Below are 19,314 nucleotides of genomic sequence, written 5' to 3' on the forward strand. Positions count from 1 at the left end.
CAGAAAAAAAGTATTTAAAAAAATGCTTTGTCCGTCATTACTGATTTTTCTTTCGCGTACCCCCTGAAGGCTCTCGCGTACCCCTAGGGGTACGCGTACCCCAGGTTGAGAACCGCTGCTCTAGTAGAACGTGTTGATTCAAAGGAAGTAGATGGAGGATAGCTTGTAATGCTTTAGAAGGTGTACTCCGCATTGCTCCGGTAGTGGCAATTCAAGCTAGCCGCTGAAGTTCATCTAGCTTCCTCGTTGCCGTGGTCTCCTTCAAGGTTGCATATTCAACTTCGGGGTGTCAATTCCATTTAATTTTCCGCGTGCCAACAGCTCGCTCCACAAGTATAATTTTCTAACTTGATGTACGACAAACTTGCAGTCCTAAAGCAATACTACAAGTTTGTTGAAGAAAGCAATGCCCTAACTCTGGTGCCTAAAGTGTGAGAGCCCATATTCACGGGATGTTTAGCCAACATTCGCGGTGACTATTATAATATTCACCGCGAACATTGACTGAATATTGCACTGAATATGGGCTCTTACGCTTCAGGCATACGAGTTAAAGCATTACACTATTCGACAAACTTGTAGTTCTACTTAGGGGCTACAAGTTAGGTAGTGTATGACATCGTGTTTCTAAATTGTACTTATGAAGCGAGCTGTCAGCACGCGGCGAAAAAGTACCCTAAAATTGAATATGCAACCTTGGTCACCTTGGTTTCTATTGCCTTTGCTATGGTCATTGGTTGTAGACCTGACCTAACTGAGTTAAGTTTCGAAGTGGTCGAAATGAAACAGGAAAAGACTATACTGCAGCTTTTCACTAAGATTAAACATGTTGGAGTAGTTTTAGTCCAGAAACTCAGCTAGATTGCACATATTGAATAGGTCATCGGTAAAGCTACGAGTGCCCTCTGGGCGTGTAGCAGAGCTATTGGCAGAAAATGGAGTCTAAGGCCAAGTATGACATACACTAAAGTCGCTTTTTACGCGGGGGATACGTGCCGCGTAAAAAAAACCGCGTAAATTCCGGAATCCGCGTGAAAACCGCGTAAATTCCGGAATCCGCGTAAAAAAAACCTGCGTTAATTCTGCATTCCGAGTGAAGGGAAACCGAAATCCGCGCAAAAATAAAAAAATACCGCGTAAATTCCGGAATCCGCGTGAAAAAAACCGCGTAAATTCCAGAGTCCACGTAAAAACCCGCGTAAATTCCGGAATCCGCGTAAAAAAACCGCGTAAATTCCGGAATCCGCGTAAAAAAGCCGCGTAAGAAAAACCGCGTACAAAGCGACCTCAGTGTATTGGTTTTAACAGGCAATTATAAGATCAGGAAAAAGTATGCCTTGCTTGTGTGGTGGCCTAAAACAAAAGAACGGTCAACGCAGAACAAACTTGCAAATGCTAATTTGTAATGCAATTACAGGAGTAATGAATAGTGCTCTGTCGAAAGCTATAGATCCAATTCTGCATCTACATCAAATAGTACAACTAGAGGCGGAAATAGTGCATTGAAACCAGCACGCCATACAAAAGGACCTGATGGAGATCAGAGAGGCCAGCTGTCAATCATCAAAGATTTTCAGCTGAGCAGACATACAGGGTGTTAGGGAGCTGACTTAAAATCTTTTAAGGGTTGATAGAGGACCCTTTTTTATGACAAAAAACCTTCAATTCACTTTTATTCACTTTTTTCAGTTTTCGGTTATGTTTGCCTTTAGCGAGGTCTAGCACAAGAAGTATGATAGCTAGCTCAATTCTGTTGGTTTCGTTGGAAAGCTGAAAATATTTTGTAATCAATCTTGTTTCAAGCATTGATCTAATATGCAGTGAATGCTGTGAACAAGACGTCAACGACGCGTTTACGTAAACGCAGTGGAGCAGAAAATTGTGAATCTTACAACACTAAATGAAAGCGCAGTTTACTGCTTTTAAAGTGAAACAGCAGCTGAATTAAAAGCGTTAGATATTTGGTGTCAAAGAACAACTTAGAGTAGAGTAGACTTCAATGTTTAATTTAGTTAATAACAAAACCCATGTTTAATACACATTTCAGAGAGAAAATTGCAGTTTAGTTCTCAAAAAACATTTGATTTTACATTTGGTTTTTTTTACGAAGTGCTTCTTATTAAAATTTTCTCAGCTTCCCTGCGAATCCAACAGAATTGAGCTAGCTATCATGCTTTTTGTGCTAGAACTTGTTAAAGGCAAACATAATCAAAAACTGAAAAAGGTAATAACACTACAGTAGATAAATTTTGGCCACATACGTAGAAAATTTTATTTGACGTAGGACTACGTCTAACCGTACTATATCGAGATACATTCTGCGGTAACTAAAAACCAAGATGTAACATCGGAATGAAAGATTTCAAACGGTAATACTGGATAACAATAATCAATATGTCGTTGGATTGATAAAATGATGGACAATTTTGTGATTCTTCATATATCATTGTTACTTAATTGTTAAACAGTGAAAATTGATGAAAAATTTCAAGGTCGTATTTTCACGAACAATGTACCAATCACATGCGAGCACGCCTGGCACAGACTTCATGAGTGGACACCAACTGCCTGCTATGACAAACTCTATATCAGTGGAAAAAAAAATTTGACAGAATCTCCCCGTCCCAACAGGTCAACTAATATTTGCTCCTATGAACCTAGACTATTTTGATGTCTTGAAGGTGAAGCTTTTTCGGAAAGTTCGTAACAACCTTCTTTATCAGACAATTAAACGATCTGCTGTGAGAATGTTATTAAAACTGATGTCTTGAAGGAAAACATGCTGGCACAGGCAACAGTACTGCACCGAGCCATGTATGAGAAGACGGTCGCTCGTCGTCAGTGCAGTAGCACTCGATTACCATTTGTGTGCAGTCAAGCCAAGTAGAAACAATGTAGCTGCTGTCGACGTACAGTGGTGCGTGTTTGCACACTACGCTGTGCGGCCGTGGATCAAATAATTCTGTACGCAACAGTATATCATGATGTTGGATGTTGCATCCAATATGTGATTACAACTGAACGGATTTTGACCAAAGCATTGATCGAATTCTGAATTCTCTAGATGAAATATAAAACTATCGTAGTCCTACGTCAAACAGGCGGTCGTGTCTTTGATACCACCCTCGTACTATTTCATTAAATAGGGTCCTGTATAACCCCTTGAAGGTTTTTTTTGAGCTCTCTAACACCATGTATATTCATCTATTCATCTTGCTAGACTTTGGAATAATTTTTTGGTTAGTTATTCTATTTTCATATTTGATTGTTATATTATTTTCTGAAACTATTATTATTTTCTGCGTTGTCATTAACGTTTTGACATAATTTAGGCTGTTTCCCATTATCATAAGTTTCCCTTCATTTGGAAAGCTTTTTGCGTCGATCTGGAGCATTATTAACTAATAGTATGAAAGTAGTATGGTAATATGTAGCTAGTTGGAGAAAAGAATGGTTTTGAGAAATTTAACCAAATCTAGTTTCATATTAAGATCTCTTTTTAAATATTTTTTACCATTTTGCAGAGATGGAGAGATTTTTTAGACTCATGAGTTATTCTGAACGGGCGTATGCATTTTGGTATAGGTTTTATTCAAAACATTTTAGCTCAGATAACGTTGGTTGTATAGTAGAACTGTCTGAAAATGAGTTGTAGGGAATTAATGATGCCCCATAATAAATATACACCGTGAAAAAAACTTATGACTAGAATAATTTAAAATAAACACTAAATTTCAATTTAAGAAAAAAGTTTTTTTTTTTTTGATAGTACGGATAAGATTAATCTGAATTTCTCAGTCTTTTTAAAGATATTTTACGACAATCTGTGTAAATTACATGACGTTTCGGCCGTTTCTGGTGGCCTTTTTCAAGGGGAGCTGTATTTGAAAATGGCCTCCAAAACGGCCGAACCGTCGAGCAATTTATACAGATTGTCGTACAATATCTTCAGAAAGACAGAAAAAGCCAGATTTATCCTATCCGTATAACTTGTAGTTATATCAAATTTTTGATGAAAGATTACATTAAAAAAAAATCTAATTTCAACATTTTTCAAAAAATTTGTATTTAAATGATTTTGAAAGATTCAGAAGGTCATTTAAATTCAAATATCTCTTGGTAGTTAACATTTTAAATGCATCGGTTTTTGAGTTATTTTGTTCGACAAATTTTCAATGTTCAGGAAAATATACGTTACTGTTAATTTGTCCGTGGTTCTCCGGCACAAACCATAAATTCATTAAAATGTATTATCAATATTATACAATTCATTATTTGACAACAGGACAATTGTGCGAACAGTTCTCAAGAAAGGGTTAAAATGTTTCAAATGATATGTTTTTATATATATATGGACACATTATTTCAGTGGTTTCCAATCTCCTGTTGGAAAATACTGCATTATTTGTTTAAAAAATATCCCAAAAACTTCACTATGGTATCTTGTGTACACTGCCGGTAACCGCAAGTCATTCTCATCTGTAATTTTGTCAGTTTTATGTTAGCATCGGGTTTTGGCCTATCTTTGAGTGTATTTTCAGATGTACCGATAGAAAATAGTGGTTTGTTCAATAAAAGTGAAAATCAATTCCAAGTCAAAGCCTATTGTGAAAAGTAACCGCAAGTCAGTTCGAATTTATGAAAAAAAAAAAAACATGCACATGTGAAATAGCGAAGTTTGATATGACTGTTGATATGAAAATAAGTTACAAAATTCAATTATTAGGATTTTTTTTTTTGTTTGTATTGATGATGAATTCATGTGCAGCAATTTCCTGCTTATGCGAGCTCAAGTCCACTTTTTACACTGTTCAATAAGGGTTTCGATAGCGTGTCCCTCTCGTTTTTTTCTAGGTTATAGTACATTTTCAGATACACCCTCTTTCTTCTTCTGAAATTTGAAAAGGTTCCATTTAAAAAAAAAATTGTTATATTTTCAAAACAGTTTTAAGCAATATTAATCTTATTCTAGATTGATACTAAGTAGCTGAAAAAAGGTTTAAAAGATCCTCCCTTTTCCTTCAAAAGATGCCTCCTTATAAAAATAATGTCAGATTTTTGTGTAAAAGAAAAATTCAATGGCCTTACTATGTTCAATTCAAGTTTTTTTATTGATAGGAAAAAGATTTAGTTTCTATATAGATTGATATTGTTCTGGCAAGCCGTTCCAATATGATTTGAACTCGTTGTTGACAAGCGGTATAACGTCATTAAGCAATGCTACTTTTCTCTCTTGATTGATTCCTTTGGGTTTCAGTTAACATTTCAGCGTATCTCCCATAAAGAATCCACCTGTCTGAATCTGCTTCATATGCTTTTTTGAGAGTGGATTCCATCGCTTCATAGGTTTACTTTTATCGAAAACATTATTATAACAAGGGTCAAAGCATCCCTTCTTGATAATAATATACTTCATATCTTCGATATGAAATGCCAAACGCAAATGCTTAGCATATTTTTCACATATCGGGCACGACTCAGGGTTTTCAGATGATTCGTCAGTTACGATATGACCAGCTTGCTTTTGGTGAAGAATCGAAGACTTGCACTGTACTTTGAAGCCGATCGTGTTCATATCGAACTTCCGGCATACCTACCTTCAAAGATTCAATTTTTTCGGCCACTAAGTGGAATCTGTAGTTCTTCCGCTTCTTAAGTTCCTCTAAAATTAAATGGTCTTCAACACGACGGGTAAATGTAACCAACTTCACTGTTTCTCGGAAAAACGTGGCCTGAATCGATCTTGGATCTGAATCCTGTCATCCTTCCCACTCTTGTTCAGTTGGTTGCCTTTATGGCATGTGCCTTACGCCTCCTCTTTGTAGAGTCCTCTTTTTGGGTTTGTTTCTGGGTTCGCTTCTTCGTGGATCTACCTATCCGGAAAACCAGCAGTACTCAAAGAAAATTTTTATCAGCAATATCCGGAGGTGATGCTTGAGCCTCAAACGGATTTTGATCATCTCGACATATATAAAGATCCTCAGTTTCTTCATCAGAATCCTCACCGTATGAGCTTTTATCGGTTCCGTACATCTTGAAATTTTCCAACGCTGACATTTTTTGAACTGTTCTCATGGACATACACTTCCGCAGTGCGAATGGATGACGGCTTTACACTGCAACGAATAACAACACGTTATCTCATTTTAATATTTTAACAGATGGGATTGGACTGACTTGCGGTTACCGACAGACAGTGGTTTATGTAATGGCCTGATCTGAACTAAAAATTCGTTCCACATTCGCAAAACTCATTCTGCAACAAAACGAATTTAGCTCTGGTTATTTCAACTTGTTATTTACACAACTGCCGTAGTACGATAATATTGACAGTGAAATTGATTATCTAAAGTGCGAAAAACGTGACTACCATACAGAGAGTGTGTTGGAGTTAAAACAGTCGAAAAACTCCATCGATAAACGATTGTAGTGCCGCAGTTACCCATCGGTGTGATAACTAATGGTTCACGTTCGGCACTGGAAAAGTATAGCTAGGTACCGAACATAAACAAAACTGAACTTGATTGATCAAAGCACGGATGAGTTGTGTGTGCGCTCGGCGGGCCGACTGGAATTGTTCAGCCTAATTACCCCTCGAAAAACACGCTCAGCGTTGTTTTCATCAAAGGCCACGCCAGATCGTGCGCGACGCTGTCGGGATGAATTTACGCAGGATGAACACCTGGATTGGATCGCGGCGGTAAGGCGTGAAAACAAATAACACCTCGCGTGCGGTGTCGAACTCGAACATCTGATGGATAGTAGAAATATGTACCTACGCACTCTTTAGGATAGTATTGTTGCACAATGCAACATGTCTTATATAGAATAAGTGCATTCTTGCTCTGCGGTGCATAATCGTTTGTGAAAGATGACAGAAAAAGTGGCTGGGAGGGAGAGGAGTTTATGTTTCGTGGAAATTTGTTTGATCTGCCTCGTCGTAAGTGAACACCAAGCTATTATTTATCTATGAGTTATTTCAAGAAACCAGCGGTGGTTATGCAGTTCAACCACGAAAAATCAAGCAGGATAAAAATAATATAGGGCTAAGCGGGGTAAGACCGCCCCCTTAGGCAATTCTGTTTATAGAGAAAAAAGTTGCGGCTGCAATTTCATTTTTTCTTCGCTAAGAGGTTCTTCTATTCAATACCCGCATTTAAAAAAAAAGAACTGAAATATTTTTGTTTATTTTCCAGTTTTTTTTTTAATTTTTAAAATTCATTGAAAATGTGCAGATCTTTTTCATGCGGGGTAAGCCCGCCCACCAGCGGGGTAAGATCGCCCACCATTTTGTGAGGATAAACAATATTTTTAGGACCGAAACGGTTGATTTTATCGGTATAGTGTCTCTGACAAAGTTGTAGATGGTATTTTTTTTCTTTTTAAATAAAATATACACTGTGAAAAATCTGAAAAAAAATTTTTTTTCTAAGTTTTAACTTATTTTGTTTTCTGATTATTCAAGTTCAAATCAATGTTTAGGTAACTTTTTTGGTTTGCAAATGAATAGATTTTTCTGAATTGGGGTTTTTCAAGATATTGAATTCATAATATACCTATCTTTAAGCTAAAATTTAAAACTCGTTAAACCTGTCTGTATGATTCTTTTGAAGACTTATTATGTATAGAAAAATACTAATAATTACTATTTCTTTTATTTATATTTTCAATTTTCTATGTTTTTTTTTTTGAAGAACAAAATTACCAACGACTCTATACACCAAACAAAAAAAAAATTCTTTACAAAATTTGAGCTATTAATATTTCTATAACTCCATGATCCAACAACCATCAAATTTTAGCTTACCTTTTGTAGATTTTACGGGCAAAAACATGTTTTTTAAATAAATTTGAAAATTCATATATATATATATATATATATATATTATATATGTATATATTTATATATATATATATATATATATATATATATATATATATATATATATATATATATATATATATATATATATATATATATATATATATATAATATATATATATATATAATATATATATATATATATATATATATATATATATATATATATATATATATATATATATATATATTAATTCTATTTTTATATCTTTTCTAAATTTTTTTAGAGTGTGTACTTTTTTCGGAAGTAAAAAACTACTATTTTTAATTCTGCCGGAGACGTCATACCAATCAAACAAACCGTCCTGGCTCTAAAATTATTTTGGTTCATTGACACCATTTTCAAACAGGTTTACTTTTTCAAAAATAAGTCTTGTTAAAATATATTACTAGAAAAGCTTCAACCAAATCGAAAATGGTCGATTAACATCGATGTCTTATGTGGCTTGAAGTTGCTTTACTGATCCTGTGAATATTCCCTTTGTAGTGTCGAGGCATTTGGGTCTTGAAGTAAAACAACAAGCAGTTGTATACGTGGCGGTTTTACCCCTTGTATAGTGGGCGACTTTACCCCCAGTGGAACATTTTCATATTTGACCGAAAAAGTAGTCAAAATTACAAGATTACTCACGGCCTTCGATATTTCCGTAAGAAGATAGATTCAGGCAAGCGATTGAACGTATTTTCACGAACAAAACAATTGATTTTTAGACTGAAAAACCTTAAGTCCCGTTGCCGCAAAACAATAGCGCATTGACTGGTTGCCATCTGAAAGGTTGTTTTTATTTATTTCTGCGACCGTTCGCGCACTATCAAAACAGAAAAACGTGCAAAATGTTATGTAATTATACTGTAATAGACACGTTAAAGAAATTTTTCAATTATTTCATAACTTGGTAGTAAAACTACGGTGGGCGGTCTTACCCCGCAGGGCGGTCTTACCCTGTTTACCCCTACATACTCTATTTATTATTTATGTTTTGATATAAACTTAGCATTGCTAAAAAAAAAAAAACATTGGACTGATGTTGACTAGTAAATCGGGTACTACAATCTACATGGCGCAGTTTAGTTTGAACAAAGAGTTGTTTGCAAAACATACCGCTTTCTAAGTATTTGTATCATCTCACAACAATGGAGCAGCATGCTTGACGGCTAAATATAACATATTTCGCATTACGATTCGACTGACCGATTTGATTTTTTAGCACACTGCGAACAATTCAAATTCGCACGCCAAACAGCAGTAACTCAAGCGTATTTGTGTTCATTTTTTTTTCACTGCGCATTAGGAATTTTATCACGCATGTCGTGTTTGGCGTTCTGAAATCAGACGTTCGGTTTCATATTACAATAACACGATATTAGAATTTGCAGTGGTGAAAAATCAACAAGCTGTTGCTTCACCCGGGTTCACAGTGAGAGAGATGTTAAGTGAATGCTGTCAAAATTATTCTATGATTCAAACTCAGCTTACAATATTTGAACGTTATTCTCTCTATGCGTGCTTAACTTGAATTAGAGATTGGTAAACATTATTTTTGAACACACAAAATTAATATTCTGCCAGATATTCCCATTGTTTAAGCGTGCACTCAAGCATAAGTTGAACCACGTACGTTTTTATACAACCTCGGTAACCCCGACACACCTCCAGCCCTAGAGAGCGTCCAGGAGGCGGCGGTGATATGGAATTAGAATTCAAACAATTCCATGTGTTGCATTCTGGTTTCCAGTCAGTTGTTTTTTTTTTTTGCAATATAGACAGTCATAATATATCATCGAATTTAAACTATGGAATACATTATTATAGTTGCTCCGTAAGAATGAGCTTTCAGCAATCTTTAGTGTAATATCCCTCTAAATACCTCTCATTTTTCGCATTGCGTAGCCAACGCTTTGTTCGATTCCTTCTCCACAACAGATGCTTACACTTTTTTTTTCGAATCTATTGAATAGAAAAAAGTTAACAGTATTCCAAACATTTATGATTCGTGCCGCGTCTCCCGGTGTTGTTGCCCTGCGCGTGTTGCTATCAGACAGATCGGCAATAGCGCAACGATTATCGCACTCTACAATTAGCTACTCGTCCCGTCTAGAATGGAAGTCAGCTCCAGTCGTTTATTTTCTTTCTCAATATTGACTCAGTCAGTGACTGGTTGTTTTGCGTCTTCATTTCAGCTTTCCGGCTGCCAACTGTGTACTCATTCATTCTTTCGTCCGTTCTTATCAGCTAACTTTAAAATGTTCTATTTCTTTTGCACATATTTCAGATAAAACGTCATTAAGCAATGCTACTTTTCTCTCTTGATTGATTCCTTTGGGTTTCAGTTAACATTTCAGCGTATCTCCCATAAAGAATCCACCTGTCTGAATCTGCTTCATATGCTTTTTTGAGAGTGGATTCCATCGCTTCATAGGTTTACTTTTATCGAAAACATTATTATAACAAGGGTCAAAGCATCCCTTCTTGATAATAATATACTTCATATCTTCGATATGAAATGCCAAACGCAAATGCTTAGCATATTTTTCACATATCGGGCACGACTCAGGGTTTTCAGATGATTCGTCAGTTACGATATGACCAGCTTGCTTTTGGTGAAGAATCGAAGACTTGCACTGTACTTTGAAGCCGATCGTGTTCATATCGAACTTCCGGCATACCTACCTTCAAAGATTCAATTTTTTCGGCCACTAAGTGGAATCTGTAGTTCTTCCGCTTCTTAAGTTCCTCTAAAATTAAATGGTCTTCAACACGACGGGTAAATGTAACCAACTTCACTGTTTCTCGGAAAAACGTGGCCTGAATCGATCTTGGATCTGAATCCTGTCATCCTTCCCACTCTTGTTCAGTTGGTTGCCTTTATGGCATGTGCCTTACGCCTCCTCTTTGTAGAGTCCTCTTTTTGGGTTTGTTTCTGGGTTCGCTTCTTCGTGGATCTACCTATCCGGAAAACCAGCAGTACTCAAAGAAAATTTTTATCAGCAATATCCGGAGGTGATGCTCGAGCCTCAAACGGATTTTGATCATCTCGACATATATAAAGATCCTCAGTTTCTTCATCAGAATCCTCACCGTATGAGCTTTTATCGGTTCCGTACATCTTGAAATTTTCCAACGCTGACATTTTTTGAACTGTTCTCATGGACATACGCTTCCGCAGTGCGAATGGATGACGGCTTTACACTGCAACGAATAACAACACGTTATCTCATTTTAATATTTTAACAGATGGGATTGGACTGACTTGCGGTTACCGACAGACAGTGGTTTATGTAATGGCCTGATCTGAACTAAAAATTCGTTCCACATTCGCAAAACTCATTCTGCAACAAAACGAATTTAGCTCTGGTTATTTCAACTTGTTATTTACACAACTGCCGTAGTACGATAATATTGACAGTGAAATTGATTATCTAAAGTGCGAAAAACGTGACTACCATACAGAGAGTGTGTTGGAGTTAAAACAGTCGAAAAACTCCATCGATAAACGATTGTAGTGCCGCAGTTACCCATCGGTGTGATAACTAATGGTTCACGTTCGGCACTGGAAAAGTATAGCTAGGTACCGAACATAAACAAAACTGAACTTGATTGATCAAAGCACGGATGAGTTGTGTGTGCGCTCGGCGGGCCGACTGGAATTGTTCAGCCTAATTACCCCTCGAAAAACACGCTCAGCGTTGTTTTCATCAAAGGCCACGCCAGATCGTGCGCGACGCTGTCGGGATGAATTTACGCAGGATGAACACCTGGATTGGATCGCGGCGGTAAGGCGTGAAAACAAATAAGGCTACTGTCATACTGAGGCGTCAAATGAAGCGAAGCGTTGAGCGTTTGAGAAGCGGAATAAACAGAAGCGTTGGGTGAAGCTTCCTATGACATACTGGAGCGAGCGTCGCAAATGCGTTGTGTTGTCATATTCCTAGATTCCAGTAGCGGTTTTGTTTGAAGGAAATATGAATTCGTCCAATGAAGATTTTTTTGCTTCTTCAAGCACGGAAAATTACGTTTTAGTAAACATAGAGATTTTTTCATGAAATAAAATAATATTACTGAAGTGAGTTGCGCTACAGACGTAGTAAAAAATATAAGAAATTATTCTGAATTTTAAACCCGTTGACCCCGAGCAACGTTCAACTAGTTTATAATATCTGTTAGGATTTCAATAACCCATGTGAGCACAGCTAGTTACTCAGCGGCTTGCATTTTCGCGACCAAAGAAGTTCAGCATGCTAAATTTCTGGCCATTCGAATCAAAACTCAACAATATCAATCAATAATATCAGTGCTATTTTCCCGACGACCTGAAAATTTTTCCCGATAGTATTTTCTATCCTACTTTTTTTCTTTTTTAAGATTTAAGACCAAAATAAAGCAAATATTAAGTACCTGGCGATATCAGGTTTAGTCTGAACATGGATTTACTGCACAACCCTCTTCTAAACATTTTAACATTTTCTAAACGAAAATGTATTTTATTTGCTTTTTTAAATTACCAAACCAAAACAAAGCAAATATAAAGCACCTGGCGATAAAAGATTTAGTCTGAATATGGTATTACCGCGTACATATACGCGCGTCAAAACACTACTCGTTCTGTTTCGCCGCCTCTATCGACGCGTCTTTGCCGCTCCAGTATGACCGGTTTAAGCGTTTCATATAGACGTTTGAAGAAGTAGCTCGGACGTTTTTGCGACGCTTCTTGCTTCGCTTCATTTGACGCCTCAGTATGTCAGTAGCCTAACACCTCGCGTGCGGTGTCGAACTCGAACATCTGATGGATAGTAGAAATATGTACCTACGCACTCTTTAGGATAGTATTGTTGCACAATGCAACATGTCTTATATAGAATAAGTGCATTCTTGCTCTGCGGTGCATAATCGTTTGTGAAAGATGACAGAAAAAGTGGCTGGGAGGGAGAGGAGTTTATGTTTCGTGGAAATTTGTTTGATCTGCCTCGTCGTAAGTGAACACCAAGCTATTATTTATCTATGAGTTATTTCAAGAAACCAGCGGTGGTTATGCAGTTCAACCACGAAAAATCAAGCAGGATAAAAATAATATAGGGCTAAGCGGGGTAAGACCGCCCCCTTAGGCAATTCTGTTTATAGAGAAAAAAGTTGCGGCTGCAATTTCATTTTTTCTTCGCTAAGAGGTTCTTCTATTCAATACCCGCATTTAAAAAAAAAGAACTGAAATATTTTTGTTTATTTTCCAGTTTTTTTTTTTAATTTTTAAAATTCATTGAAAATGTGCAGATCTTTTTCATGCGGGGTAAGCCCGCCCACCAGCGGGGTAAGATCGCCCACCATTTTGTGAGGATAAACAATATTTTTAGGACCGAAACGGTTGATTTTATCGGTATAGTGTCTCTGACAAAGTTGTAGATGGTATTTTTTTTCTTTTTAAATAAAATATACACTGTGAAAAATCTGAAAAAAAATTTTTTTTCTAAGTTTTAACTTATTTTGTTTTCTGATTATTCAAGTTCAAATCAATGTTTAGGTAACTTTTTTGGTTTGCAAATGAATAGATTTTTCTGAATTGGGGTTTTTCAAGATATTGAATTCATAATATACCTATCTTTAAGCTAAAATTTAAAACTCGTTAAACCTGTCTGTATGATTCTTTTGAAGACTTATTATGTATAGAAAAATACTAATAATTACTATTTCTTTTATTTATATTTTCAATTTTCTATGTTTTTTTTTTGAAGAACAAAATTACCAACGACTCTATACACCAAACAAAAAAAAAATTCTTTACAAAATTTGAGCTATTAATATTTCTATAACTCCATGATCCAACAACCATCAAATTTTAGCTTACCTTTTGTAGATTTTACGGGCAAAAACATGTTTTTTAAATAAATTTGAAAATTCATATATATATATATATATTATATATGTATATATTTATATATAAATATATATATATATATATATATATATATATATATATATATATATATATATATATATATATATATATATATATATATATATATAATATATATATATATATATATATATATATATATATATATATATATATATATATATATATATATATATATATATATATATATATATATATATATATATATATATATATATATATATATATATATATATATATATATATATATATATATATATATATATATATTAATTCTATTTTTATATCTTTTCTAAATTTTTTTAGAGTGTGTACTTTTTTCGGAAGTAAAAAACTACTATTTTTAATTCTGCCGGAGACGTCATACCAATCAAACAAACCGTCCTGGCTCTAAAATTATTTTGGTTCATTGACACCATTTTCAAACAGGTTTACTTTTTCAAAAATAAGTCTTGTTAAAATATATTACTAGAAAAGCTTCAACCAAATCGAAAATGGTCGATTAACATCGATGTCTTATGTGGCTTGAAGTTGCTTTACTGATCCTGTGAATATTCCCTTTGTAGTGTCGAGGCATTTGGGTCTTGAAGTAAAACAACAAGCAGTTGTATACGTGGCGGTTTTACCCCTTGTATAGTGGGCGACTTTACCCCCAGTGGAACATTTTCATATTTGACCGAAAAAGTAGTCAAAATTACAAGATTACTCACGGCCTTCGATATTTCCGTAAGAAGATAGATTCAGGCAAGCGATTGAACGTATTTTCACGAACAAAACAATTGATTTTTAGACTGAAAAACCTTAAGTCCCGTTGCCGCAAAACAATAGCGCATTGACTGGTTGCCATCTGAAAGGTTGTTTTTATTTATTTCTGCGACCGTTCGCGCACTATCAAAACAGAAAAACGTGCAAAATGTTATGTAATTATACTGTAATAGACACGTTAAAGAAATTTTTCAATTATTTCATAACTTGGTAGTAAAACTACGGTGGGCGGTCTTACCCCGCAGGGCGGTCTTACCCTGTTTACCCCTACATACTCTATTTATTATTTATGTTTTGATATAAACTTAGCATTGCTAAAAAAAAAAAAACATTGGACTGATGTTGACTAGTAAATCGGGTACTACAATCTACATGGCGCAGTTTAGTTTGAACAAAGAGTTGTTTGCAAAACATACCGCTTTCTAAGTATTTGTATCATCTCACAACAATGGAGCAGCATGCTTGACGGCTAAATATAACATATTTCGCATTACGATTCGACTGACCGATTTGATTTTTTAGCACACTGCGAACAATTCAAATTCGCACGCCAAACAGCAGTAACTCAAGCGTATTTGTGTTCATTTTTTTTTCACTGCGCATTAGGAATTTTATCACGCATGTCGTGTTTGGCGTTCTGAAATCAGACGTTCGGTTTCATATTACAATAACACGATATTAGAATTTGCAGTGGTGAAAAATCAACAAGCTGTTGCTTCACCCGGGTTCACAGTGAGAGAGATGTTAAGTGAATGCTGTCAAAATTATTCTATGATTCAAACTCAGCTTACAATATTTGAACGTTATTCTCTCTATGCGTGCTTAACTTGAATTAGAGATTGGTAAACATTATTTTTGAACACACAAAATTAATATTCTGCCAGATATTCCCATTGTTTAAGCGTGCACTCAAGCATAAGTTGAACCACGTACGTTTTTATACAACCTCGGTAACCCCGACACACCTCCAGCCCTAGAGAGCGTCCAGGAGGCGGCGGTGATATGGAATTAGAATTCAAACAATTCCATGTGTTGCATTCTGGTTTCCAGTCAGTTGTTTTTTTTTTTGCAATATAGACAGTCATAATATATCATCGAATTTAAACTATGGAATACATTATTATAGTTGCTCCGTAAGAATGAGCTTTCAGCAATCTTTAGTGTAATATCCCTCTAAATACCTCTCATTTTTCGCATTGCGTAGCCAACGCTTTGTTCGATTCCTTCTCCACAACAGATGCTTACACTTTTTTTTTCGAATCTATTGAATAGAAAAAAGTTAACAGTATTCCAAACATTTATGATTCGTGCCGCGTCTCCCGGTGTTGTTGCCCTGCGCGTGTTGCTATCAGACAGATCGGCAATAGCGCAACGATTATCGCACTCTACAATTAGCTACTCGTCCCGTCTAGAATGGAAGTCAGCTCCAGTCGTTTATTTTCTTTCTCAATATTGACTCAGTCAGTGACTGGTTGTTTTGCGTCTTCATTTCAGCTTTCCGGCTGCCAACTGTGTACTCATTCATTCTTTCGTCCGTTCTTATCAGCTAACTTTAAAATGTTCTATTTCTTTTGCACATATTTCAGATAACTGAGTCCCGTTGGTGATTTCCAAGCGATCTACAGGGTAAAGCACTTTCCATGAGCCTTCACTGTGGGACATTGTGTTCGATAGATCGTGATGTCGACGGTGAAACTGTGTTAATTTGATTGATTGACGGGAAACATGACAAACGCCACGATTACTCCAAGTCGGTTCTTCAGTATTCTAAAACCCATCGCCCTATTGATACTGTAGATGATATTGCATCTGCAATTAGCCGTAATTGGTGCGGCGTGATTTTCAACCTGTCAATAGCGCTCGGTAGGGTGGATGTAATGATTGTGTGGTTGGTCTTTTATTTGATTTAATCTGTTTATTAACATCGGTTGAATATTAAATTACCAACTTAAAAATAGACCCTAAAAGCTGCGCATCGAAAAACATACCACCCTGCCGTGGGTCCTGTGACGGTCAAAAGCGATCCGAACAGCAGGAGTTTCTCATTCAATCGTCTTCATTCGACTGTGCGGACGTGCTGCGCTGTTCTGTGCTCCCACTGGTAAACAAATGTAATGTTTTTCTTTTCAGTGTTCGCATGTAATTGGAGTTTCCCGTCGGACTGTTTAAGTGTTTAGTTTCATAATAACAATAATGAAATTAGTGTGATAACAAATACATGCAAGCAAGTGGAGCAGCAGCGAAAAGTCAGCATAATAATGAACAAAAAACGTTGATAACGGGGGCTGTTTTCACTGGCAACGAATGAAACTGGCACAGGATGCTGTTTCAGTGAATGTCTGTGCGTAGAATCGTAGGCAAGAGACTGTTAATACTCCGTGGTGCTTTTCACCGGGATCATGTCCGATGAGTGCAAGTGCCAGGTGTACGTTTATTTGAAAGATCGCTTCATCGACGTTCCGATTCACGAGGAGGACACCAGCGAGGATCTGTGCTTGCAGCTTTGCAATCAGTTCGGAATCGGACCCTTGGTACAGCTGCTGGTGGGTTTGCGGATACACGACGAACGATGGTTTTTACCGCCTTGTGCGCGGCCCCAGCCCGGCAAGAAGTACGAGTTCCGAGTGCGGTTCAAGGTGAGTTGATTCGAAAGTATGGTACTTAAAACTTTGTTATTTATATATGACGCAGATAAAAGAAGAACTACGTTTAACTATTGTGCCTTTTAAAACGGTAGTTTCAACAGACAGTGGTAAAAGGTAGTAATCTAAACTAGATTGGATAGTACACTAAGCATGTGAAAGAAAACAAAACGAAATAGTTGTTAAAACGAGTGTCGTATAGATAATTTAAGGTTGCTACCAAAATTGTGCGTTGTACATCAATATCAAGCTAGCGCAAATAATCGAAAACTTTGCGAGCAGTTTACAGATGAGAGCAATGTGAAGACAGATCTAGGTTCAATGCCTAATTAAAAACTGGGGGTATTGGTGAAGGCTCGGGTAGATGTGTCTCTCTGAGGGATCTCAATAATCGTAACAGAAAAAGTTATAATTGATTACTCAATTCGAACTATGTGTGCTCAGTACCATTTCCGTATTCATTCTCTATTCAGATCCCCAAGCTTTCCAACCTAAAAACGCTGGACCGTGCCCTCTTCAATTACTACTACTACCAGCTGCGGCACGATCTGCTCCAGAGCAAAATCAGCGAGATCGAGTACGACGAGTACAAGAACAAAATCCTGGGCTATGTCGTCAACGATATGTACCGGAAGATGGTCGAGGATGGTGTGACCGTGAACGACTTGAAGCGCACCTACGATGAGTACATCCCACGCAAAATCAACAAAGAGCACTCGCTGCTCTTCTTCAACTGGGCCCGCTCGAAGGTTTTTAGTTCGTTGAACAAGATCTGTTATAAGGATCACGATGTAGAGTAAGTCTTTGTTAAGTTGAAACTAGAGGACCTTAAATTTAATAATGTAATTATCATTTCCTTACAGTTATGTGAAAAGTGTATATATCGACGACATAGACAACATCGCGCCCGGTTACTTGTACGAGGAGTACAGTGGTAGTATTCCGTATCCGCGCGAGGATGGCATGCTGAAGCCGGGCAAGTGCCGGGTTAAAGTCAAGTTCGTACCCTACTGCCAAAGGGTCCCTTCCGGTGCAAAGTCGGGCAAAAACGTGCAAAAAGATGGTGGTGACTCACTGCCAGGGTTGAAAGTGTTCTATTCGCGAGAGTGGCGACACATTGCGAATATCGAGGAAATATTTACTATACTAGTAGAAGGTCTTACGGTGAATATTTCACTAAAGGATCAGTCGAATCTTTACTCCATAGACTTTAGCAGTCAGACTGAATTAGATTCATTCGTAACATGCTTAGCTGGTTACTATAGGTAAGTTTCCCAGGTTGTTAAAAGGCCTATTTAATCGTAACTCACTATTTCGTAGATTAATGTGTAAGTGGACAGTGTACCTTTGTAAACCCTACTTGTACTCACCGTCGTTAAACAGACTAACAGAACTTAAATGCCATGGGCCTATTGGGTAAGTTAGCAATTCGAGCTCATTCTCACCCTATAACCTATAAATCAAATGATTGACGTCAATAATCAGCGATGAACAATACTTTTATCCTCATAAAACTTCCTCATGATCGTAAAAATTGATTTATTTCTGTCGTTCCCTAACTTTTTAGAGGAAAATTCTCCTACAGTAAAATAGCAGAGAAGAATAGCAGCATCGGTGCAAACATCGTACGTCAATGCGAAACCCACTACGACACCTACTACGTAGACATTCTGGAACGAGAGTAAGTATGAGCTGTTACCCGTTACTTACGCTCATTAGCGGGAGCGTGTCGTCATCATTACTTTACTACCGAATCGATACTACTACTTATCTATCATAGGAATCAGAGGAAGACTTATAAACTAACCTACGGTCAGAGCCGGTGGCATGTGCATCGAGAAGCCGGTGAAGTGAGCACCTACGACGAATTGCTGGACGCGTTACGGAATCTCAACTCGGACATTAAAAACCTGTACCGTTTATCGCCGACCGAGCACGACAAATCGCCCAATCTGCTGCTGTGCCTGCCCGAAAGTGATATGACCTCGAAGCGATTGCTCGATGCGCAAGAGATGCGCCAGATTCGACCGCAAATTGTAACCGCAGCCAAGGAGTTGATCATCAACAGAAGTAAATCGCTCGCTCGTGCTCGTGGAAGTAAAATCTGGAAGTTTAAAAC

At 36.9% G+C, this 19,314-nt stretch overlaps 1 protein-coding gene across 6 annotated transcripts in view; it reads left to right on the forward strand.

Annotated features, from left to right (window-relative positions):
• Positions 1-19,314, forward strand: part of LOC129726915 (tyrosine-protein kinase hopscotch) — a 50,240-nt gene that overhangs the window by 21,735 nt on the left and 9,191 nt on the right. For 2 of the 6 annotated variants that reach the window (XM_055684166.1, XM_055684172.1), the window contains exons 2-8: positions 16,140-16,179; positions 16,684-17,189; positions 17,669-17,991; positions 18,059-18,460; positions 18,516-18,611; positions 18,763-18,876; positions 18,976-19,265. In XM_055684166.1, the coding sequence (XP_055540141.1) occupies positions 16,953-17,189; positions 17,669-17,991; positions 18,059-18,460; positions 18,516-18,611; positions 18,763-18,876; positions 18,976-19,265 (1,462 nt within the window). In that variant the 5' untranslated portion in view covers positions 16,140-16,179; positions 16,684-16,952. Of the gene's footprint in view, positions 1-16,139; positions 17,190-17,668; positions 17,992-18,058; positions 18,461-18,515; positions 18,612-18,762; positions 18,877-18,975; positions 19,266-19,314 lie in introns of all 6 variants that reach the window. The other 4 variants (XM_055684168.1, XM_055684169.1, XM_055684167.1 and 1 more) reach the window with 3 other exon arrangements.

Source organism: Wyeomyia smithii, chromosome 3 (genome assembly GCF_029784165.1).
Source record: "Wyeomyia smithii strain HCP4-BCI-WySm-NY-G18 chromosome 3, ASM2978416v1, whole genome shotgun sequence".
In the NCBI taxonomy this organism is placed as follows: domain Eukaryota; kingdom Metazoa; phylum Arthropoda; class Insecta; order Diptera; family Culicidae; genus Wyeomyia; species Wyeomyia smithii.